Source organism: Lepeophtheirus salmonis, chromosome Z (assembly GCF_016086655.4).
Source record: "Lepeophtheirus salmonis chromosome Z, UVic_Lsal_1.4, whole genome shotgun sequence".
In the NCBI taxonomy this organism is placed as follows: domain Eukaryota; kingdom Metazoa; phylum Arthropoda; class Copepoda; order Siphonostomatoida; family Caligidae; genus Lepeophtheirus; species Lepeophtheirus salmonis.
The window spans coordinates 17,603,142-17,630,150 of NC_092584.1; the positions used below are offsets into that span (position 1 = coordinate 17,603,142).

The following is a 27,009-nucleotide window of genomic DNA, read 5'->3' on the forward strand; positions in this document are numbered from 1 at the left end:
TATATGATTATATATGTCCCAATATATTTTCATTAATTAGGTAGATTGTATCTGATGGATGAGTAATGAAGAGACACCCACAAAAACAAAAAATAAATATATTGCAAACAAAGGTGAAAATTCAATGTGGAATGTCATGTTAAAAAAAAGAAACGGAAAATCAACATGGTTACCCCCCTGAAAATTTGAATTCTCAGGAATTAAATAATAATGACAACTGCTAAGGAAAAGAAAATTCCTTCTTTATAATACCAAATACAAATTAACGGGCCAGATAAAAAACATGGTTGACTGCAAATTAGTTGAAAGAACTATACAACACAGTGATAAAAGGCTCCTTTAAAAAATCCCACAAAACAAAGTGGTAACCCTGACAATTGGAAGAATGTTAAGGAGGAGAGGAGCTTAGCTGTCATGACATTTCAATATATTAGCCGTCAGCCCCTAATATAATGAAGGAAATATATTACTCCGACGTCGACCCTCAATTCTATCATGAGTCAAAGGAAAACTAACACTCATTACAACTACCAAAGAAATCATCAATATTACTCTTTGACTTACGGCCACTAATGCTTACTGTATACCTAGATGTTCACTTTTCAAGATGTAAGGAACTATGATAACAGCTTTAGAAACAAAGACAAAAATTTTCAATTAAAATGCCGCAACAAATACTCAGATTGGTTGCGGTAATCTTTCACGAATTAATGATTACTCTTTAGTTTTTATGTACTTCTTGTTCTCTGTTAAAGAATGATGATAACAGCTTTGGAAAATGAATTAAAAACTTTTTCAGATAGCAACGACAAAATATTATATTTTTTTAATTATTTATTACTGATATAAAGCCACATTGTTTATAATGAGTGCCGTATAAAATACTAGCGGTAGTATCCGGCATTGCCCGGAGTAATAAGGCGAAGGCTATGAGACAAATTTGACTTTAAAAATATAGAATATAACTCCCCAAGTATTCGTCAGTGTCCCTATCCGTTATTCAGGTCTAACTGCTCAGCTTATATCAATTCATTAGATTCTGTCAGAAAAGTATACAGAATTGTTAATTTAAATTGCCCACCCTGAAGGGATTTAAAAACATTTTTTTTCAGGAAGACTGTCTTTCATTGTGACTCCAAGTTTGAGAGCGATAAGTAAACCAGTTGCACGCAACATCTGGATAAGTCAGTCTACCTCACTTACCTATTTTTAGAATGAACGAAATTATTGAACAAAAAATCGTCATAAGGGAGTTATCACACTGCGTGTAGTGTGAGCAAGTCTCTTCCAACATGCTTGATCGTGCGAATTCCAAACCAACGTTCATGGAACGCATCATAACGTGGTGAGACGTGCATGCAGCCGTGAGTGGAAGGAAATGCCCAAAAATCCCGCTACGTATATAACAAAGAAATATAGTTTGGAATTAAAACTATATCCATCCTCAATTAGGTATACTCCGCCTACAAGAAGGACTTATATTTACCACTCCCGAGCAAACGTTCATTGTAAATATCCGTATTTGATTAGCACACTCGCTTATTATTACTTTATACTTAAAATGTGTCCCGTTCTCAAGAATTAAATAATAATGATTATAACAGTAGTATTAAGACAATAAAAATCCTATTCAGGTAGCAACTTCAAAAAGTTGCTACCCCTTTCTAGGAGATATTTTATAGACTTCTATAATATAAAGTATATGTAAACACACGTTATCTATTCATGATAAAGAAAACACAAGAGGAGAAGCTTTATGATCCGTCATAAAATCTAATTAACATGATATCAAATCCCTATAATTTCAATAAGGAGTGTACTACTTCCTCTTTATCATCATAAACTCCTTGAGAAGATAGAAAAAGATACTTGTAAACATTCTTCATTCACCTGATCATCTTCCTTTTTCACTACATACAATTCCGAAAAATATATATTTTTTGGATAAAATCCAAATATGTATAAACAATAGTCTAAGAGTTCAAAAAGATGAGTAAATAAATATTATTAAGAATTGAAATAATACGTAACTGTTGTAGAACAATTGTTGTACATATGGAGATATAGGTTGCTACTTGTTCATGACATATGTATTGTACAACTTGGTATTTGTACGTATCATAACTTTGTCAGTAATCAAATTATAATCTTGAGACATTTTAAATTGATGCGTTAGGTGGATAGTTTTTAAATATAATTAAAAGGGAGGGGCTTTCGCAGGATTTTGATTTTTTGAGGAGGGATTAAAGAATTTAAAAAAAAAAAAATCACAATAAATTGGAAAAAAATAATAAAAAAATTTAACTGCAAATATAATTATTTTTTTAAAACTAAATTGCAGACATAAAAGTTATTTACAAAAATTTCAAGTATTAGAGTTTTTGATTTTTTTCTCCTAAAAAATACACAGCTTCTCCCAAAAAGTTAAATTTTATTAAACCAAAAATTGAAAAATTAAATTTTTTGGAAAAAATTTTTTCAAAATCCAAAGCTATTGACAAAAATTTAAGAATTACACATTTTTACTAAAAATTCATAGTATTTCACATAAGCTTTAATATTTTTACACAAAAAATCAAAAAATTAAATTGCAAATATTGATTTATTTATTTTCAAAATTTTTTTGATAAAATTTCTAAAATCTAAAACTATTTTCTTAAAATTTCAAGTATTACAATTTTTGGAATTTTTTTTTCATAAAAAGTTTAATTTTTTTACACAAAAAATTCAAAAATTAAATTGCAAATATTAATTTTTTTTTTTAAATTGCAGGGAAACATTTTTTGGGAAAAAAAAAAAAAAATCCAGAAAAAATTTCTAATTTTAAGAATTAAATATTACAATTTTTTGGGGAAAAAAATTATAAAGTTAAATTTTCCAGTAGAAAGCAAAAATTCTTTAATTTGGGAAGGGCTACAGACCAACCCCTGTGAACGCCCCTGAAGAGTGTCTTACATTTTCGAAATGATAGGCTAGCTCAGTTATGGTCTATGGAGTAGTACGTTATTGACTGAACTTAAAATGGAAATCAGTACGTTATTGCAGACAAGTAAAATGAATCAAATTAATAATATGATGCATTAGATATTAAATTTGTTTCTAATAAGATTTGTTTAGTTTTTTTCTTAAATTAAGCTCATAAAGTATAGGGATATTAGTCATGAACCTTCTTTAAGCAGGAATTAGAGGAAGACTCCAGCAACAAAACAGTTGGAGTTACATATCAGACCATCCATTTTATCGATGATAAAACTGTCACAAATAATGTCTGAAGGACAAACCTTCACCAGGACAGTCTGAAAAGCTGAGCAAAATGGCAAGAGTATGGGAAAATCTCATCAATCCCTCCATAAACTATCAAAACGGATCACAGCTCAAGGATGACCAGTCAGCAAAGATACGGTAATTACACTATCCAACAAAATCAAACTTTTTTTTATGCAAAAGATCAACATATGCTCAGAGTAATTCGTGCATATTTCTTTCTCCCACTCATCACAGCTGCTGATAGCTGCTCTAATGAACGCCAAGCTGTTCTCCGCCCAAATATCATTAATTTATTTTTGGTCTCTTTTATTTTGACATGCCCAAACCCCTAGCGACTCGCATCACTGCTATAGTATATACCATAATTAACATTCATAAATTGAGGGCTGAGCAATATTGTGCAGGTAATATGCGTAAATTTATGAGATGTATCCCCTTGTTTTCTTTTAATGATATTTACTCATATTATATGGCCTAAAAAACAATTAAGGGGAGAAGAGTACTTATTTATCTATAATCATGTGGTTTATTAGTGAGTTAAAAATCACCAGAAGGGAGAGGGGGTTAGTAGAGTATACAATCCAATCTTATCAAAGAATGGCGATACAAATAAGGGTCACCTTTTTTCATGTGATGATTACTACTTGTACTAGTGTTGAGACTTGGTCCAGGACCGATTTTTCCCGGTCTCATATGTTATGAGAGACCCAATTTCTTTTTTTCTGGATGAATCGTACTGGATTTTTTCAAAAATATATCAAAAGTACAAGATGTTTTCTACAACATCTACTATATACATATAATATAAATTTATTTATTTGAATATACAAGGAAATCAATTGTGTAGTACATAGTAATTCGTATATGTAATAAGAATCCGTTTCCTCGCAGAGTAGTTTGTTTTATGATATCATTATTAAGTGGACTTCTATGTTCTCCAAGAGAATCACACCCATTTAACTATCACTTATATTTAAATTGAATTGAGTGACTTTGTGAATACGTAGAGTACATAAAGTGGACAATGGTAATTTCTTTTGAAAGAATGACAACAACAACGTCAAAAAAGATAATAAAAATAATAATAAGAGATTAAAATGTTTGAGGGGGTAATAATTAATGTAGCATGAATATACAAGAATTTGTGTGAAGAAGATATGTATGTATTAGTGTTGGATTTGGCCTGAAAATCCTAGACCGGTTTGAGATGTAAGTAATTCAGTACTCTACAAAGGTAAGGTCTCAAATAAAAATACGCTCAAGATCGGCTCCAAAGAGTATTTCGGTCTATAGACAATTTGTAGATGACGTCAGTTGTGCATCGAAATGTGTTGCATAAATCAATCAAACTTGTATAATTCATAAATCAGGCCCACAGGGGAGAATATTAGCCAAAGATTTAGACCCGAAAAAAGGTCTACAAAGTAACACCGGAAAGAATCGGTCCATGATTTAATAAGGATTAAATTCCAGTTTATGATCTGACATCTAGATCTGGACCCAAATATGGGTCCAAAAGGGTGTCGTTTAAATTTTGGTGTAGACTGATTCTAGAGATTAACTGTTTATGAAGTCAATCCTGTTTCGAAAAGGTGAACATCGACCTAACAAGAACTTCTTATGGAGTTATTGTGTTTTATGAAGCAATCATACATATTTGTACAACTTATAAATCAAGAATGAGGAGAAAATGGGTTCATGGATTGAGAGGCAAAAAAATCGGTCTGAACCGAGTCTCAACACTAGTTTGTAGACTGGAGTATATGTCGCATGAACATTCAATATTTAAAATAAAAATATACATGAATAGTACGTATCAATAACGTTAGAATGATAATATAAAAAATACATGATAGACCATAAATGGAGCTCTTAAATGACTAAGTACGTACTCGTTGTAGAGTACTTACAAAAAGCGAGACACGATGAGTCAAGAGTTTATTTTTACAAAATAATAAAAGCAATCAAAAAGTGTCAAAATAAACGACGGATCCATCTGTAACAAGGTCTAATTAACTTTTTCACATTTCAACATTATTTGTCAACTACAAAAGGAGGATTGGCTGCTACTGGACTACTTCATATTAGGTGCATCAGTAAAAATAAACCCATTATTTTAAATGGATTTTTTTGATTTCCATGAACGTTTATCTCTTAGGCAATTCAACAACCATGCTAACAGGCCCTTACAGCTTTAGAACAACCTAACATGACATACTAGAAGAATATCATTTTGCAAAGGACTATTTTCTCGTATCATGGCAACTTTTCCGGCCATTTTTTTAATCGAAATTCGGAAACAGATTTCAAATTAATCATGTGCGTGATGAAAGAAATTATTAAGTTCAACTGTTGTTTGTTGATCTTTTTCTATCTCAATATGTATTCTGTTTTGTTTATCTAGCCCCCTCAAATGGATAATAGGATAGGATAATTATGATATTGTGGAACGCGTTCCTTCAGTGCAAAACTATTTGACCCGCAAAGGGGTTTCTATTTTTTTTTTTCTCCCCTAATCGTTTCCTTAAGACATAATAATTATTATTATTATTATAAGGGGGGAGCTACCTTGTAATAAAAGAAGGGATGTTGAAGTAAGGAAGAGAGAGAGAGAGAGGCAAAACCCCTTTCTTAAAGACTGACTTGATCATATGTAGACGTCAACACAAAAGCAAGCTAGAATGATTTTTCTCTAAATTGAGTGTGGATTGTTTTTATGTTGGTGGAGTAAATATATATTTACAAGAATGAGAATCAACGCACCAAAATATCTTGGATTTTAATTTTAGGACTCAGTCCAGCATAGGTTTAAAGAAAGGGGAGATTTTTCAACAGTTCACGTCTTCCCTACAACAATTTCCTTTCCTAGATATATATTTTTTAGACATGAGGAAAGGTTCATGATTTTAGGGAGTAACCCCCTAATTAGCCTTAATTGATTTACTTGATTTGAAAGAGGCCATATTGGGGGGGGGGCAATATAAATACCTTAAACTCCTCTCACAAATTTGGAAGTCAAAGCAGATAATTGCCTCAAATATGTCTATCAATTATTGGTCTATATCTATATAAATAAATTGGGATTGTCTTCTTTTTTTGATTATTGTACAAGATTGTTTTAAAATAATCAATCTTGAAGCACTACATTCTATTGAAAAAATCTTCAAAGAAGAATTCTCTTGGTCAAAAGTGGTCATAGAGAATGTATGTAGATTTAAAAGAAATCCCAGATATTCTTAATATATACTAATTATATTTCTTCACTGCAGGTAGTGTCAAAATCAGATCATTCCTTGAGACTCTTCCTTAATCTAACATCCATTCAATTAAACATATTTAGACTCTCTGTATGAATACGAGAGTATAATGCAGATTGTTTCTATGACTCCCAAAATATATACTTGGTAGAAGTCATAAAGGTATAGAAGTATAAGCAAAAAATGATTACAACAATTGAACTCTTACCTGATCAACATGCTCCTGTGATTTCCACCTCAAGAAATCCTGGTTTTCTTTTTGTTGCTTCCTTGAGCGATGATAATGATGATTCTCAGTCTCACTATGACAATCACTTTTTTTCTTCCGCCTTGATAGTTCCATTTGAGTGGCGGATCGACGACCCAAGCCACCACCAGTACTACTGCTACACTTTTTCCTCTCATCTGGATTAGAATCCGATTGAATACTTCGTGTATCAATTACTTCAGAGAAACGATGAGTATTTTCATGTCGTTGATAGTGACTACTCTGACTTCGTCTCTTCACTTTTGAGACAGTATTTTTACTGGAAGGCACGGGTCGATAGTTTGGAGTAGTTGTAGAGCCGAGTATGGGAGAGTCATGACGCAAGGGATGAAGATCTACTAGCCCTTCTTCTTCAATACGAGTACTGCCAAGAAGTTTACGTCTCACTCCCACGGATCCAGTTGTTAATTTCCGATCCAGGGTTTCCATTGCGGATCGACAGCGAGGGGGTGGAGGGGTTTGAACCAACTGTAAATGATATATTTATATATGTCAATATTACGACATTGATGACGGACATTTTGAGGCTCTAAACAGCCGAGTTTCATAAGAGTAAAATACATCTATTGGATGGCACACAATAATAAAAGAACTTAAACCTTTACCCTCTATTGCCGAGTAGTAATATGTAATATTACAATAGAAATAATCATATATCCTTTTCGACAATTAATTATCCAACTTTTCAAACCCTTATCGATAAAAAACAAGAACAAATATAGAAATGTCTTAGTTATTTTCAATACATATTACTTTGATTAAATTACAATACTACTGTTTATATGTTATAATTGTTGTATTCAATGCAGATGTTCAGTTTGCTTTTATTCTTAAAGTCATTTGATGACGTTTCATCAAGATTTTTTGTCAAATGTGTTCCATTTTATGCGGTAAAACTATCAACTTTGAGCCCCCAAAATGGTATTTCCTTCAATGACGTCAGCGAAAAGTTGTAACTCCTATAGCAAACACACTATACATCTCCTAGGTATCTTATTTAATGACAAATTTAAAGGCAAAGGGTTCATAGATAATATGTGTACTGCATAAAATGGACCAACGTCACATACTTCCCAATGAAGCCTCATTAATTGACTTTAAGAATAAAAGAAAACACAAACTTTGCATTAAATACCACTTGATACAAATGACTAGGAACAATATTTGAATAGAATTAAAGAATCCCTGAAAATGTCTTTTTTTGTATGATTATCATCGATGAGGAGGGATATAAGTAGAATAATTAGATAAAAATATATTATTGTTTCCATCGTAATAGTTAATTGATTGTCTATACTATGGAAATAAGATTGTATAACGAGGCAATGACACATTTTAAAACCATATTAGGGTTAGACATATATAATAAAACTATGCAATAGCGGAATATATTTTTGATAGAGTGTAAATGTTTCAAGTCTTTTTATATCTATGTTCCATTTTCAAGTCCAATAGTTCACTGATCCCCATATGAATATAGTCCCAAAAATGCTAACGTGACATGAAAAAGCTCTGTTATTAAAGGACTTGCCTGAGTCGCGCTTCTCCGATCTAAGTAGCGATGAGGTGAGCCGGTTGCACTCCTACTGCTTGTATTCCCCTCATTTTGCAAAATGGAGGCAATGACTTTCGACTCCAGTAGACTCGTGGGGCCCTGTTCCTCCTCAACATCCGGAGGGATGAACTCCCGTTGAAAGACTTTGGGCGTCCCAGGGGAAGAAGAAGGAAAGCTGACGTAGGACCAATCCCCGGATTGACGTCGATCAGACACATCTTTAAATAGCCGGGGACTCAGGATGCGAGGAGACCAATTGCTGATGTCTCCAGAGTGACGATTCTGTCTCTTGGATATGTCAATCTCCTTGGAACGATGCTCTCTACGACGGAGTCTCACGCTACCACATGATCCTGTAGGGGAGTTCAAGCACATCCCTGGATTGGGAGGGGCGTTACTACTACCATTACTACTCCCCGTCTTGTTCACCGCAAAGGATGAGGAAGGATTCACTAACATTATTAATGTCTTTTATTTTTTTGTCAAAATATAAGTTAACAAACAATTAATTGAAATGAGATTAAGGAGCGGGACATGCGCACAGCATCACGGATTCAATCTAACTGATTAATACACACACATTTTCGCACAACCCGAATAAGAAAAAGAGAGGGAGAGAGAGAGAGAGAAGAAGAGGAACGTATGTAGTAGTAACGAGTACGTACGTAAATTCGTCTCTTCTTACACAGTCTTGCTTTAAAGCAGTCCTCTTCTTCTTCTTTTTTTTTTTTTTTAGTTAGACGTTCATTCAAGGAGCGCAAAATTGTTATTTTATACAAATAACAAATATTTATTATTGTACGTACTCATAGATAATTCAATATTCCGCACTCTCCTTTTTTTTTTGTTAGCAAAATGGTCCCCAAAAAAGTTATTTTCTTCTTTAATTTTTGTTCTCTCTTCCTTTCCCTCCTCTTTTTTTTTTTTTTTCCAAAAATACTTGTTCGCCCTTTGTTGTAGTTGTTGTTTCCCCATTACTTTTTGTCCATTGATTCGCTCAAAAGAAGCTAACTAATATAATATTATACAGAAAATAAAATAAAAAACTTCGAAATGAGAAAACTTAGTAAGAAGTCAATATATATGTATTATTCTTTTCAAGGAGCCAAAAGTTTACTTCGTTTTACGATGTAGCTAGGTACAACAGATTACCTAGGGTAGACTGAGATCCACACTCAATTCAAAATATAATTTAGCAAGGCTAATAGAAATACAAGGTTATACCATAACGAGTCTACGACTCGTGTTTGACTTCACCCACGCTTTTTAATAGTGACGTCATAGAGTATAACTGTTCTCAAGAGCGGCTATATATCGCTATATATAATTAAATGTTTTTCCCCGTTACGGATATCATTGTAATTATTGATTATTTTTCTATCAGTTATTATCATTTTGTCAAAATTCATAAGTCACACAGTGAGGAGACATTTGAGATATTGTCTGGCTCAGTGCAAGGGGGACAGTTGTAACAATTGCTACAATTTTTCTCCCATTGCTTATTCTTCTGTATAATTTTACTCCGGGTAGTACCCGGCATTCCCCTGAGTAATTAGGTGTTGAGAAAAAGACTAAAACAATATAGAAGCTACCCAAGAAAGCATGGGTGTTAGGTCTCTGTTTTCCATGAGCAGACGCACTAATTATTTACTCAAAAATTATATCTATTTCCCTCAAAAATGAAATAGTAGTGATTGTTCAGGTTGCCACCCACAACAACAAAACTGGTTCGCCAAAAATGCTTAGGATTTAGAACCCAAAATAATTATATGTACTCCACTTTTCTTTTTTAATATGAGGGGCTGAGTGTAGACACGCTCGTTGCTAAACATAATCCATATAATTCTAGAAATCTGAAAGCAAAGGCTCAAGCGCGCCCGCTATAAATGGAGTAGAGGAACCCGGAAATTACTACAATCCCATAAAATAAGTTGAAAAGGTCATTTGTCATATTTTTATCTAAAACAACACTCATATATTAGATTCAAATAATCGAATGCAGACCTATCCCTAAAAAGAGGACAGTGATAGACTTGGTATTGGAATTAAATAACTTCATACAAACTGTCATGTATGAATTTCACAGGTCGTATTTTTTTATATAGGTATATATTTGACTATTAATATCCAATTAATATTGTTCAATGTGAAACAGAACGCAGACTTCATGTGGATGCAAGCCCAAAACGGTTAATATTTGACGTTTTCCCCAAGAAACGTTTCTGTGTGAATGGAAACAAATCAACTGTACAGGGTCTTCCCTACGTAGTAAGTACATACATAAAGGAATAGTATTATTGAATAGTAAATATTTATTGATACTCAAGAATATTTACTCAGCTCTTCTTGAAGGATTCTTTTTCCAATATTCATCTATATTAAAAAATAAATACCCTTAGTAAATGATGAGGATTTAATCCAACACTATCAATATTATTAAAATACAAGAAGGAGTCTATTTAAATGCCCTTCAAAACATCAACCACACACTATTCATTTTTATCTCCTGTTGAGAATCGATCTCTTGCTGACTGATACAGTGATATATTCAAATCCAATACATGATATACATCATCACCCCTGCCAGGAATTGCATTTAAATCCTCAATATCCATTCACATCATCTCGACAAATCCTTTAAATGTGAAACATGTATATATATCCCATGAACAACATTATTATATGACTATTTGCGCTGATACCAAGTATATTTCAAGAGGTGCCCATCCTTCAAAACAAACGGAGTTAATCTAAATTTAATGATAATTGATATTTGAAGACTAAAGATACAAAGTATTTTGTTGTGAATATATGGGTTATTTTGGAGCATACAAGTACTCAGTCCCGTAACAAGACCACACGCGTTGGAGGGGTGGCAAATTATACATTGATAAAGTTATAAGGCAGGGGTGTCTGCAGGGGTAAGCTGGAGGGGCTGTAGCTCTACCCAAATTAAGGATTTTTTGTTTTTTTATATAGAATTTAATATTTGACATTTTAAATACAAAAAATTTAATATTGGATTTTTTTTTCTTCAAAAGCTTAATTTTTTGTGAATAACTCTGAATTTTTTAAATTTTTTTCTTAAAAATTTAATATTTAAAATTCAATTCTTCATTTTTTTTTTCAAAAATTTTCATTTCTTGTGATTAGCTCTGGATTTTCAATTTTTTTGGGAAACAAATGTAATATATGAAATTTTTTTTTGAAAATTTTTTTGTAAAAAATTTTTTTTCTCAAAATTTAATTTTGGGATTTAAATAGAAAAGAGAAAATAGCAAAAAATATATATAAAACCTAATATATATATATATATAATCCTGCGGCCGCAGGAGCAGAGGAGGAGGGTAGCGTTATGAGTCATGACTCGTGATACTAATTGGTTGCATTTTTAGTTCCCCGTTTTTGGAGTGAATTTCCTTTTCCTAAGCTGTTATCATTATTACTAGCCATGGTCATGACTCTAGTGTGTATGGGGGTGTTGACAGTTTTGACAGAATGCTTCTTTTTTTTTTTTTTTTTTTTTTTAGTTTTTATAAATCCCAAATTTGACAAAAAACTGTTGTTTATAAGCAACAATGTTTTATTTCAAAAGCTTTAGAGTAAAAATGAATGACCCCTAATGTTAAATATGTTTGAGATACACTATTGAGCTAGTTATTCTAGAATACAAATGATTGTGTATATAAAAGAGAAAATACGTATTTGACCCCTTGCCGCTTCTGTAAGTTTGACTACTTACTAAGAAAGTAACATTCAATTAACTTAATGGTACAGCGGCATCCGCAGGACTATATTTTGTGGTGGCATGGTTTTTGGATTTTTTTTTTTTTTAAATTCATTGTTATTCACAAAATATTTCAGAAATTAAATTTTTTTGCTTAAAAAAAATTCTAAATTAAATTTTTAATATTACATTTTTGACAAAAAATTTAAAAAAATAAATCTTTTTGGAAAATTATATTTCAAATTAAATTGTTTTTTTTTCTAAAATCCACAGCTACTCACAAATAATTACATATTTTGGATTTTTTTTTTTATATTACCAAAAAGTTAAGTTTTTCAGAAAAATGTGTTTTCGATAAAGTGATGACAAGAAGAGGGTTAGACTTTTTTTTTTTGAGGGGGGCTTATTTTTTGGAATTTTTTCGAAAAAAAAAATCTAAGCAATTACAATTTTCCGAAAAAAAAATTCAGAAATCCATAGCTGTTGAGAAAAAAGTAAAATATTATGGAAAAAAAAATCTAAAATTAAATTTCAAATATAAAATTTTTTGAATTTTTTTTTTCAAAAATCCACACCTGTTCTGTAAAAATTAATTTTATTCTAAAAGAGTTTTTAAAATTAAAATTATAAAAAAATTCAAATATTACATTTTCTAGTAAGATTTTTAAAAAAACCTTATTTTAGGGGGGGGGCTACAGCCTTATCCAGGCCTTCTCCCTTCAGACGCCCCTATTAAGGTCATGGAGATGCCTAGTCAGTCTCCAGATATCAATCTTATAGAATATATGTTGAAAAACTGACAAAATCGGCAAGGGATCAAATTATTACTTATTTTCTCCACTGTTTATTTTACATCCACAAAAAATACACAGAACGAATCCCCCGTAAATATTTAATTACAACTTCTCCTTTTCAGGACAGGAGACATGTGTTAGTTCTGGATGTTTCTTCACTATTTGTAAAAAAGGTATGTTTTCATCTTAAAATATAATATAATACATTACTTAAATTTAACAGTATTTATTATATAAAATATCATTCCGGAATTTCTCAAGATATATCTAACGCACAATTTCCAGGAAATTAGAAACTTTAGAACAGTGATCCCAACCTTTTTATAACTGCGGACGAAGGTCCTATGCATTTCTTTCTTTTTGAGTGTGTGTGTGGAAGGAGAAATTCATTTTGCAACGAATATTTTGGTATAGGAATATATTTTTAAAATATGTTTTGATGACTTTGTATTTCATTATTTTAATTAGGCTACGTTTAGAAAATTAAATTATTGAAGATATAAGCTCGTAGAGCCCGGATTGAGAATCACTGTCCTAGAAAATACACCATATTATTTTGTTGTTAATATATTAGGATTTAGATCAAGTTGTTCCTTGTAATATAAGTAGTTTGTTAAAGTGACAATTTCTACTCTCATATCATAGTCATGGTATCTTATTTATTTATTTTTAACGGTTCTAAAAAAACTCACCATGAGGAAAATTTGACTCATGGATTTTAATAAAAAAAATTAAATACATATTGTATGTCAAACACCCTCATTATTGAGGATTTCTAGATCATTTTACTGCTGTTTGATTTGAATATATATTTATATATATTTTGTCTACAAGTTGCAATGTATGTACAAGTTTCAACTTGTATAAGCAAATTGTGCAAGTTGCAATTTCTTCTTTGTTAAAATGATTTATTTAAATACAACATTCGTCATTCTAATTAGAAACTATCAATTAATATCATCACTTAATTTTGATCTATTGAAATTATATGGGTTATTATGTATTTATGAGTAATATAACTGTGGGCATTTGACCTTTATAATGTACAATAAAATAAATTAATTGTTTCCATTATCAATGGGTTATTCAATTATTTTATTATCTCCATATCCTTGTACTGCAAATCTTTCATTTAAATTATTCACCTCATTTTTTGGTTGTAACTTGTACAATTTGGTTACGCGTGTTACAACTTGTACAAAATTACAACTAGTACACACCATATACACAGATATGATACGCTCATGAATATAGTTGTAAAAACTCTGAAAATTAACGTGGCAATCCTGATAATTTAAAGAATGCTAGTATACATATATTGGAATAATACATATTTAGAACATATTTCGCACAGTCAATTAATTCAACTTATTCACTGGATATGAAGTATTCGTTAAAGTTGCGGTTCTCAACCTGTGGGGCATGGCTGCTGATATTATGGAGTAAGTAATCCAGGAAATGAATTAAGTTCCCCTTGTAATATTTAGTATCCATCTTGAAGAATCAACAAAATTGGTAAACTTTTCTTATTAAAGGGTTATTGAGAGCATATTTATGACGGCGATCAGGAAGCATAGCCTTTTCAATAACACATTTTAGTTTTCGCAAATTCCTACTTTTTTGTGCTTAAAATATTACAAATTGTTGTGTTAATAAAATGATTATGATTCAACTGATAAAAATTTGTAAATAAGAGATATAGTTCTTATAATAAGTTTTCAGATGTTTAAGAAGTCAAATTTTTAGATATTGCATGCACTAGTTAGCTTGAAAAATACAGCGATGAAAGATCTTTACAACTAATTTTATTTTTGGGATTACTTCAACTTCCCAAATGTTATCAAGGGGTCACGCCAACAAAAAGGTTGGGAATTGCAGCGTTAAAGTATTTTTTTTTTTCTGAGGACTCGTTGAAAATATTCAAGGACATGGGCATTCCCATTTTAAGCAACATTTATGACTCTACTTGGCATTTTTTCAATTTCTGCAGTAAAAAGTAATAACTAATGATTGTACCAAATATTTGCAATTGTGGAAGCAAGGAAGGCCTTTCTTCCTTGACGTCCTTGATTCACAGGAAAGGCCTCTCTTTGCAAGAATGTTACTTAAACAATATATATATATATATATTGCTTTATCTGATATATATTAAACATATAATAATTTATTAAGATTAATAAAATAAATTATATATTTATTTGATATAAATCCTTGCCATAAATTTTCCTCTGAGTTAATTTTCCATCGGCAAGTTTTCTAATTATAAACTATAAGTTGATCATATCTTTGTATTTTGATCCATTAAAACTACACAATGCATATGTATGAGTCATCCTCTGAACAACTTTATTCAATGAGATGTTGCATAATTAATTAGTAATTGTAGTCAAAAAAGTTTTTGATATTATTTTATTTAAATACATTTTGATTTTTCCTTATTTTTAACTCCAGTTTTCGTTGAAGTTGTTGATCAAGGATTTACCCCCTACATAAAACTGGACATTTCGTGAACTTTTAAAAAAGTTAACAGACAGTATATTGGTGACACTCGTAGATAATTTAATAGGCTGTAGGGAATGATTATGATATTGCCGGAAAAAAATTGATCATGTTAGTATTTTCTATGGTTACTCTTTTTCTGAAAGAAGTATTGTTTTAACTATAACAATAAGAAACCATTAAATTTGAGAAAGGTTGATATCAAACTATATGTTAAAAGCATAATTGACCATAACTTTTGAACAAATTGGGATGCATACCTCAAGTTAATGTCATTTCAAAGGTATAATGTAGGCACTTATTATACAGCATAAGGTCAAAAGTCAAACAATGTTTCATAAACATTTCAACATTCTAAACTTTTGATTAATAACATACAGCAGAAATGAATATGAATTGATATCATGATACGATTAGTCAGCTAAACAACAACTTAGACCGAACCCGAAAAAAACAGTCTGAGAACAAGCCCCAACACTTATAATGCAGATATATATATGTATGTAGGACCGATATAGTACGTATATAAAATTTTCACCATAAGAAAGTAAAAACGTAGTTTTACAAAGTCGTCTTTGGCTCTATTACTATGTACTTCTGCAACAGCTACACCAAATGAATACTAAGTAAATACTATTTAATATATATTATGTTATAATCATACTTATAGATAGAGTTGTATAAAATATGACATGCGGGTATTTAAAAATACAAAGAGCCACAAATTTACTTGGTCACCCTGACAATTTGAAAATAGTTGCTTAGCTGTCATGACGTTGTTTTAGATCAGCTGCAAACAGCCTTGAAAGTAAGAAAATAATCACAAATCCCACTCTTTATATACAAGGACATAAAGGCAAGAATATCTCCGATGTCGATCCTCAATCCTACTCTGAGTCCAACAAGAACTTATACTTAAAACTCCCGAATAAACGCTCAGTGTTAGTCTTCCTCATTATTTCACAGAGTATTCCCTTCTGTAATTACTTTGATGTCAATCCACAATTATACTCCAAGCATGGATTTACAACACTTATAATTATTATAAGGTACAGTCCAGACTGTCGACTTTAGGACTGTCTGTATTACGCCTATCTGTAAAAAAAAGGAAAATACACGTGAGTGACGTCATCGAAGACCAAATTTTTAAAGTTTTTGTCACTGATATTCAGGGCTGAACTGGATTGGACTCCCATTTTTAGTCCTAAATAAGGACAAGTGATGAAAATCGTCTATATTTTTTAGCTGGGCGAGTTTTGTTTTTGGAATTGTCAATCTAAATAAATGAATTTTCTTTCCTTCAGCTGTTGTCATTATCATTTAGCTCCTGAGTAGTTCGACTTCCTTGTTTAATATACTCAAAACCTGATTGAAGGATCAGTTGCAGAGATATAATTGTAAGTCCTTGTTGGATTACGAGCAGAATTGAGTATTGATATAGAAGTAATTCTTGCCAATGGCATTGTTTATTTCCGTTTACCCTCCTCCATTGTCAGAGCTGATTGTCATTGATATAAAGATACTTTATGAGGGCTAAGCGGCTCTCCTCAAAATCATTTTTCAAATTGTGAGGGTAACCATGTTGATTTTCGCATTTTTTTTTTAACATAAACCTAAAATACACACGATTTGTCTTCACAAACTATAGCCAAGTACGTCTTCAAGTTAAGAGGCACATTTTCCTCTTTTTTCTTAAAAGCGTGAGTCCATTTTTTCATTGGAGTCCTTTAATTAATACAGAATAGGGATGAAAATGCTAAGAAAATATGGAAGCTAACGGAAGTAGAGCATTGGAAAATAATAATACTTACTACTAACATAAGATTATCCATTATGTATATAAATAAATACATATGATATGTAGAATAAATCTATCTTGGTAGTACATACATAGTATGATAATGAAATAGCTGTACAATAATCAAATCATCTGATTATTATAATTATACATAAGAGTATTATTGTATATGTATGTGGAACAGAACGTGCTTGGATGGAAGGATCTTGAAAGAAACAGAATATACCTACAAATCAAAAGGAATTGGAATGAATAACCATAATATTTTTAGAGTGACTATTTTTTCCCAAAGATTGCTACAATTTCTTTTCTTGACTTAGGGATACTTGTGTATATATATAATTATCAATTACTCTCTAAGTTGATTACTTCATAAGAAATGTTCCAAAGCACACCATTTGCAAATCACTGGACTATGGAATGGGCCTTGTATGAAATAGATATCCTAAGGGTATCCTCTAAATTAGCTACAATGCAATACTCTACACACTTATTTATTTGAAAATATTTTAATACAATTTGAATTTTATTTGAGAAATAACGTTGAATGCAGTGTCAAATGTACCATATTCATAGGAATGCGTGTAAATAGTTGAGACTTTAAAGGCACTTATAGCTAGAAAATATTGATTTAAAAAACAAAAAAACCAACTGATTAGTAGCAATTTTTGATGCCCCGAAATGATTGATCACAGATTACCTATAATCTGATTCAGGGCAGTGATGCTAGGACCAAGAAGGGCGTAATAAATAAGGTCTTAAGTTTTTAAATTAGGTCATATTTGGTTCCTTCACTTCTGATGTTATTTAAGTACCTCGGAACTGAAGTGTATACACTATTTACTGTTATAAAGATTTCAGCTATGGACATAACTAATCAGTTGCAAAAAAAAAAAAAGACCTTCAAAAATTAATTCTTTGCTAGAGTTTCCTATTCATAATACTAATGATATAAAAAAACATAATAAATGATTTCTTGAGAGTATTGGGAGAATTGAGGAAATTAAGAAAGAACCCTATTTCTGAGGGGGAAAAAACCTTTGTCTTAAAATATCCTTTACATTTGTGATGACTTATTTAATTCAAGTTTTTCTTTTTCTTCATATAATGGAATTTATTAACTTTTTTTTTTTTTAAATTAATAATGATTTGCCATCAGGGATACCTAATAAAGGCTAAGTTTCTTTTTAAGAAAATGAGCCTAAATCACTTAAAAGTTGAGGGTATAGGAGAGTTGCCTCTTTAGTAACTATAAGTATTGGAATTTAAAGAACTGTCTAATTTTCAGGCCATTAATACCCTTCCAGCAAAGATATATCATATAGATTTAAAGTCTCAAGCTGTGCTCAGTATGAATAACAGGATCTTTACATTCAGAGGCCCCAGAATGCAAATATATATATTTTTAGGAAAATAAAAATGAAGTTGATGGTTGGTGTGTGAACATAAAAACGATCTTGAATACAAAAAATGATTTATATTAAATTTTTACATCATATATAGAGATACACTCCAATATTTTATGGAGCTATTTGAGTGAGTTATACTATAAGGCTTGACTTCAAATTTGTGGGATGACTTAAAATACCCAAATATAGTATAGAAACTTTATTTGATATAAGACTAATATTAATCACCAGACTCCTCAATTTCTAATTCCTTTACTACATGGTTGTACAAAGGGTTATATCTTGAGGAGGGCTGGGTTTTTGGAATTTTATTGAAAAACAAAATCCAAAATTAAATATAGTAAATTATAAATATAAAATTTTTCGGAAAGAAAATTTCAAAAATCCAAAGCTATTTGTAGAAAAGTAATTTTTTCAGAAAAAAAAATCAAAAATAAAATTTTAAATTTTAATTTTTTGATAAAAATTCAAATATTAAATTTTTCGCAACAAAATTTCAAATAATAATGTCAAAAATCTACAGTTACTCACAAAAAAATTAATTTGTGAAAAAAAAAAATAGATAAATAAAAATTTTTCGGAACAAAATTCACAAATGCAATTTCATTACGAAATTTTTTGGAAAAAAATTTAAAATATATTTTTTTTGATCTGCTGCATATTTTGCTTGAATGACGAAAAAATTTTCATTTAAAAATCTAAAAGTCATTTTTTTGCGGTATTATGACAATCAATTTAAGCTAATTTAAGTACAATTTGCAACACACCTAAGGAATTAGTAACAATAATTTGTCAATAGAAATTATTTAATCTTAATCTTTTAATATTTATTGAAATCAAGAAACTCACAAGTTTAATAGTTTATAGAGAAGACATTTATTAAAGCCTTCCGCCTCCAAAACCGCCTCGATAGGGGTGCAGAAACAGGAGCATACCTTTTGAAGTTTGGCCAGCCGGAGAGAGGCAAATGAGGGGGGAATAGCGACAATCAGGCTATCCTTTGTGTTTTGGGCTTCAATTTGGTGTTATTCTCGACGTAGGTACACACCCAGTAGTCAGGGATGTTCAATTCTGGTGAGGAGGGTGGCCAACGGTGCCCTTTCAGCCCCTCCTGAGTGGCATTGGCCTTATGGGCAGTGTCACACTCCTTAAGGTTCGCTCCGATGCTTCTAACCGTTCGTTCTGTCATTTTGAGGGAGAAAGAAATCTCCTTGTTGTTCAAAGTTGAATCATCACTAATCATAAGTTGAATAGTGGTGTATCTTCGATCTCTCTCATTGAAAATATTGTCCTTTTTTCCATCATGTTGGAGAGATGTTGTTGTTCCTGCGCTTAGCAATCGAAAAATCAGTGGCAGTACAAAATATATGGCTGCAATGGGAGATTTAATCTTTCCACCCCCTAGTACAATGGCATTGACAGGGTCTGACATAACTGGATTTGTTGCCATGTCGTGGGAACATTAGTTTTTATCGTTTCCAAGTATATTTATTCTTCTATCTTTTTTGCCCACGGTTCAATAATGAAAGGAAAAAAAGAACGAATCAGCGAAGCTCAGAATCTTTCCAGGAAATAAACGAAAGGGGTGAAGGGGCTCAAGACTGAATGCCTGTAAGAACAAATAAAAGAATAATAAAATGAACGTGGTCCCCCTTACAATATGAAAGATGTTTGGGAGGAGAACAGCACAGGTGTCGTGACGTTTCATTAGATTAGCTGATAGAAGCTATAATATACTATAATGAAACACACATCCCAATCCATATCTAGTAAGGATATACGCAGTACGTTAAAATTTTCACCAATTTTTTTACAAGCTACAATTTAGCTACAAGGAAATCAAATCTAGAATTTTGAAGCATTTTCCAGAATCAAAGTTATTATTAAAGTTGGTTAGTTTAGACCTTGTAGAATATAAATAATATCAATTTGCATATGTTTGATAAAGAAGTCAAATTTGAAGAGGTCCACTGAGCATATATACTTAGATTTACTCTCCTCAAGAATGAAAGAATGATCATAACAGTTTTATAAAAAACCCTGTTATGGTCACCAACAATAATAAAACTTAAACGCTAAAAAGGTACTAATGATTTACCGAATATCATTCATACTTATTTTAATTGAGTGGCAACACAATACATCATTAAAAATTGAATATACCATATGGTCTACTCAGGTAGGAAGACAGATTAAAACTAAAGAGATACGTTCAGTAAACCGGTTTGATTTTCAACTTTTTTCGGTTTTCGATTAGGGATAGTGTGGATAAGTTGTCATACATCTAGTAGAAATAACCTATGCTAAATTTCATTTAGCTACAATGTCATCTTTAAGTAGCACATCTTGTTCAAAATTTGAAGGAATGCAAAAGTTCTTTTTTCGCGCGTAAGGATTAAAATACAGCATTATTCATTAAATAATGATGATAAACATTATTCCAACCTACTAAAAACATTAATACATCTTTTTCTAAAGCTACCCTATGGAGTATAAAAGAGAATGACATAAGAAAGATGCCATCCTTCCTTTCTGAAAATATATAAATAAAAGTGCGCGCTATACGCGGGTCTTAAAACTTAGCTAACTTGTTTCTCTTTTTTTTGTACCATAAGACCCTTACATAAAAAAAAAACTTTTCAAATACTTGTCCTAGGTTAAAATGATGTCTATCTCAATTATTTATTACAAAATAACTAAAAATTCCTTCTATATTTGAAGTATATTTTGCCTTTTTACATAATTTGATCGATATGTGCCACCTTGACGATGTAATTTTAAAATAGGTAATTTGATACCCCAAGGCAAATTTTTCCACTCCACTCCTAATCGAAATTGTAACCGGTCGTACGTATAGTCTGTTCAGAAACATAAGAAATTTAGCATTTTCTTTAAGTTTTAATCCTTTTCTTGAAAATGATTGGACTGAGTATTATAAATAGAGGTTCCTAATAGTTTTTTGGTTCATCAAAAAATTAATTACTATACAATCTCAATTTAATGTTTTGCCTACAGACTGTAGAAAGAAAATAATATAAACACATAATTAATTATAAAATATTTTCTTGACCTGTTTTTTCTTCATTCACATCTCATAACTATTTTATTATCTATGTTTTATTTAAAGATGACCCTATGATCCTCTTGGGCGGTTTATTGTTACGAAAAAAGTTTTCCTATTCGTATTAACTAATCAAATCAACAGACTACGAGGAACTAATCCACTTCATCTTCTAATTATGTTGTATTTATTGTAATGATTTGTAGCTAAAACACGATCTAATCTTTATTGTATCTCTCGACTTCTTCTCCCTACAAAAATGCCCAAAGATTACTTCATACTTAGCCAATTCTTTTCAAATTTGGAATGATTAGTTATTTAATAGTAAGTCAATTGTTCCTTGCATAATTTGAGCTAAATTCAGTTCGACCAATCAACGTTTAAAAATACAATAAAGAGAAGATAAATTAAAAGTCGTCAGCTGATTATGTTAGTAGGATCAGGCCATGAGGGATTCATAGACTGTATTGTTCCTAGGTAAATTTAACAAGGAGGGACAATAAGGACCATTGTTTTATCCAGAGAAGTAGAGTAAATATGAACGATAAAAGCTATTTTAAGATTATGATTTTTATTTTGCTAAACATATCAATAGTGATGTAAATCCAGTGTGCTTTTTAGCTGGCCCGTTAATTCGTAAATGGTAGTATAAAGAAGGAATTTGGTTTTCCTTAGAAGTTGTCATTATTATTTAATTTCAGAGTAGTGAATAGATTCAATTAAGTTCAAACCCTGTTTGAACATTCGTGTGTGCTCATAAAAGATGGTACGAAACCATGAGGATTTATTACAGAGTTATAATTGTGCGTACCTGCTGGACTCAGAGTAGAATTTGGGGATTTACGTCGGAGCAATTCTATAAAATGTCCTTGTTAATATCCTTTTCTCCTTCCTCTCTTGTTACAGCTGATTGTAGCTGATCATGACGTCATTGGGAGATAAACACTGATGCATAAATGCTATGTGATCATTACATACTTGTATCAAATTCCGTAAGGAATGATACTTGTGTACAGCTCTGGATTTTCGAAATACACCAGAATGCGACATTTTATATTTGTTAATTATTCTTTAAACTTAGACAGTTATAACTGGGGGGGAGGGTGTTAATTAATAAAAAAAGCAAATTAAATTTTATGCCAACTCTTCGGATGCAAAATTATCTTTAAAACACTCTGGAAAAATCAAATCCGCCCAAACACCCTAAAAATTGGACACCCTAGTACATAGGCTAAAACAAAAAATTAGAAATAGTTGACCTTTTTGTGACCTTTGACCTTTTTATGACCTTAAACTGTACTTTATAAACTTAAAATGTTATATAACTATTGCTTTAAGCACAAAAAGGCTTTAATGATCATTGACATTCACAAGTTTCTTCTTATTACTATGAAAAAATATTTAAAGAACATGCATTCATGGCTCAAAAAGTACGCCGGAGTTTTTTTTTTTTTTCATTTTTCTAGTGTATAACTAGTTATAACTATAAGTAAGTAAGAAGGTTTTGCAAATCAACTTGACTGGAAAGTAATTATAACCTAAGGAATCTTTTTTTCCCCCTATTATTCTGATAAAATATGTTTCATTATGTTGTACGACATTCTTTAACATTTATATATATATATATATAATATTTATATAAATAGAGTCGTGTAGAACTGAGTGAACTGGAGCGTAAGGAAAACGACAAAAGAAAGCTCCTTCAATCGCTTGAATCCTTTTTTATTTTTGTTCTTATTTCAAATTGACTTCAAAATCTAATTTTTTCTCTTTCTCTTCATTCAATCTTGATAAACAACTTTTTAAACACTTATTGTTTTAAATATCTTATGAAAATATTATATATACCTTTTTTCAGGACTATTGAGCTATTCTATATATATATTTCTGCTCAGATACATTGCACATATGTACTTTTGTCAAACCTAGAAGCATAACTTGATGAATAATAGATGGTTGGCAAAAAGTCCTTATAACGTCCCTAGGATCATGAACCGACAGCGAATTATGGTTCTTGGCGTTGTTATCAGCAAGGGTCACATTATGCCGGCGTTCATCGTCATCCAGGGCTTGAAGGTCAACGCCCAGGTATAAGTCAGTGTTCTACGGAGAAAAGTCTTTCACTTGATCTCCAACATCACAAAAGATCGACCATGGATCAGGCGGCAAGACGGGCACCGGGAAACAACAGCAAAAGAAAAATCGTTTTTATTGATTCTGAGAATGTGATATGTGTCCCATAGTGTTCTTTGCCTCCGAACTTTGATCATTATGAATAGAGTCCAGATGATGAGTTTATTGTAGCCCTGAAGTCAGGGTCCTCTATTGTAAAGAGATTTTTTACATGAACCAAGATGGACAAAAAGTTAGTTTGTAATCTCTACAAAAAGTAATAACAATAATAACAGCTTGTGGTAGCAGTATCTCTAATATGGTGAAAAATCTAAAGTCTAGACATCTTGCGTAGTCTAGTAAAGAGTCCAACACGCTTCCTAATATATCAAAATACATGTGTCGTGTCACAAAGTCATCCAATCCTCGAAAAAAGAAACTAGACAATCTTGTTTTGGAAATTATTATCTCTTATATTGAAGATTCCTGACTCCAAAAATTGGTCACCAATCTTGATGCAGGATTCATTTTCCCTAATAGAAAGACACTCAGTAAGTTCGACAGAATGAAGACTCCTCACATGGGGGAATTAGCAACTGTAGCACAGATTTCTCTCACTACAGATATTTGGGCTTTCTGTAACATTATCGCCTATACTATTTTGACCGCACATTTCATCAATCGTATGCAAAAACCAGATTAAAGTCGTTCTTGTCTTCAGCAGAGAGGACTTTTTTTTACCGTTTATTTATGACTACCCATAATGCACATCTTATTCAATCTTCCATTGAAGAAACTATCAACGAGCTATCCATAAAGGATAAAGTTTTTGCCATTACAACTGACAATGTGCATGTTATAATTCGGGCTGTTAAAAATACCAGCATCTAGCATGCCAGCTCCTTTGACCAAGTTCTCTTAATTTGGTAGCTCAAGAAGGGATGAAGAATAATACTGTATTGGATAACCTAAGGAATAAAGTTAAGTCAATTTTAACAAGATGACAAGATGAGGCACAAATGCAAAGTAACGACTTCATTCCCCTTAATGTATAATTATTTTTTATTATTGTTCTTTTTATGATTAAATAGCTATAAAATATATAACAAGATAAATGATATAATACTTTCTCATTGATTACTCCCAGTTAATAAAAATACTCGAGTATCAATGAAACTCTTTTATGTACTCGAATTATTACCCGGGTTTACTTGGGTCCAAAGATTCATTACCTGCAATTACCCATTCACCAAATTAATAGCCAAAACCCATCCCTAATATATATATATATATATTTTTGGTGGGTAGGTTTTTGGAATTTTTAAAGCATCTGTCAGCCTGCTGAATCCCTTAAAATATGTAATGAATTTGATAGTCAATCTGCAAAAGTTATTTATATATGAGTTTTATTTATCAGCAACTTCTACGAATAAATGTTATGATTCATTCTGGGACACTATGTAACCATGATTCCCATTCATGTCACTCCAATTTTAAAAGATAAAATGTTTAATTATTTGCCGCGAATTGCCTTGATTAAGTGTAGATTAATTAGTCATATTTATTTCATTATCAGGCTACTTCAACATTTGTTTCAAATCTCCTCTGGAACTCTGGTAACAAAAATCAGGCCATTTGCACAAGAATAAATAAATTAGAAGGAGAAAAATCTGTAGACAATCAATGATTCAGACTCAATGGTTAATGTGAGTAAATCAATCGTTTGTATCAAATGTGTTGAAGGTCTTTTTTGTCCCTAATAAAGTCCCGAGTTGGTCTCGGACTGAATAATTAGATCCGCCAACAATGTTATATTTTTACCTCTCTTTATTTGTTAGTCACCAGGACAACGCCAAAAGTACCAGATCTATTTTGGTCAAACTTGCTACGAAGATTATGTATGGTCATAGTAAGAGGCTATTAGATTTTTAGAGGTCAAAGGTCAATGTAACACAAAACGTAAGAAATACATAATCGATTGTAATTTTGGAAGAAAATTAAGATATATAACTTAATTTGATTTTAAGCGGAGGTTTTGCACTTCACCGAGTGCATATTCTGGTAATCAAGATGTGTTTGTCATTCGAGTAGTCTAACAGAAACTATTACAGCATCATCAATGACCAATAAGGTTATCGTCAAAGTGTCTTAGAACCAATCTGAACATAAGTTATCACCAAGCTGTAATTATTAAGAAATGAAATTTTAAATGAAGAATTTTCACAAAATTGTGATACGTATAAGGCAAGGAAGTCGATGTAATAACAGTATAATTTTTGACATTTCTAGCATAAGTATTCTGCGGAACATTATAAAATTCAAGTGTTCTATAACTCATAAATAAGTCATAAAGAAGTTGCTTTAATATATTAAAAAAAAGGTTATCGTAATAAAACAAATTAGACGTTCTGAGACGTACAAATTAAATCATGTAGGTACAATCGTCTCCTTCAATATACAAGAATCCCAACTTATACAATATATGTACAACACATACGAGGTCTGATCAAAATGGAACATTGTTCTTTAATTCCGAATTCAATTCTCATTCGAATATCATTTTTTTTATTATGTTGGTAGACATTTTCACAACGGATGTTGAGCTTATCAGTCATTTTGTAGTGTTAGCTTGTGTATGACAGATAAAACGGTTAGATGTTTTTTTGGGTGTGCCGTGGGAAATTGTACTACTGGAAAATATGGAAAGAAAAAATCCCTTGAGGAAAAATTCTTTTAAAAACTTTAGAAGGATTGTTAATTCTTTAAAATAATTATTTTTTACAAAATGCTAAATTTATACACTAATAAAAGAATTAATTTGAGAATGGAATAAAAATTAAAGCTGCTCTCTTCCAAGCCATCCTCAAGCTGTTATAATTAATTTGGTTATATTTGGGTTTCATTTTTATATTTTGGAGTAATTCGACGTCAATCCTCAATTCTACTCCGAGTCAAAAAAAAAAAAAAATTCAAACTTGAAAAATGATTTAAAAAAGGAAGGAATAATGTTGAGTGACGTCATCAATGGGCAAACTTTCTAGTTTTTAGGAATGAACTAGACTAGACAACGGTCTTCTGTCTTAAAAAAGGACCCACACAACACTACTAATTCTAACTCCCCTGCAGACCCTGGCTGTCACTTTCCGACTTTAATGAGCAAACCAGGGGTGTTCACAAGATTGTTTCCGAAGAAGGTGTGTGTGTGGGGGGGCGAGGTTTTGGGTTTAAAAGAGAAAAAAAATCCATTCATTTTTTTTGAAAT

At 31.3% G+C, this 27,009-nt stretch overlaps 1 protein-coding gene across 3 annotated transcripts in view; it reads right to left on the bottom strand.

The window, feature by feature from the left end:
* The window catches only part of LOC121130089 (uncharacterized), a 65,294-nt gene extending 56,197 nt beyond the window's left edge, over positions 1-9,097 (bottom strand). For all 3 annotated transcript variants that reach the window (XR_011783790.1, XM_040725805.2, XM_040725803.2), the window contains exons 1-2: positions 8,324-9,097; positions 6,733-7,260 (exon numbers count right to left, since the gene is read on the bottom strand). Coding sequence is in view for 2 of the 3 variants with exons in the window: in XM_040725805.2 (XP_040581739.1) it covers positions 6,733-7,260; positions 8,324-8,806 (1,011 nt within the window). In the remaining variant the exon portion in view is untranslated. The remainder of the gene's footprint in view (positions 1-6,732; positions 7,261-8,323) is intronic.
* Between the last annotated feature and the right edge of the window lie 17,912 nt (positions 9,098-27,009).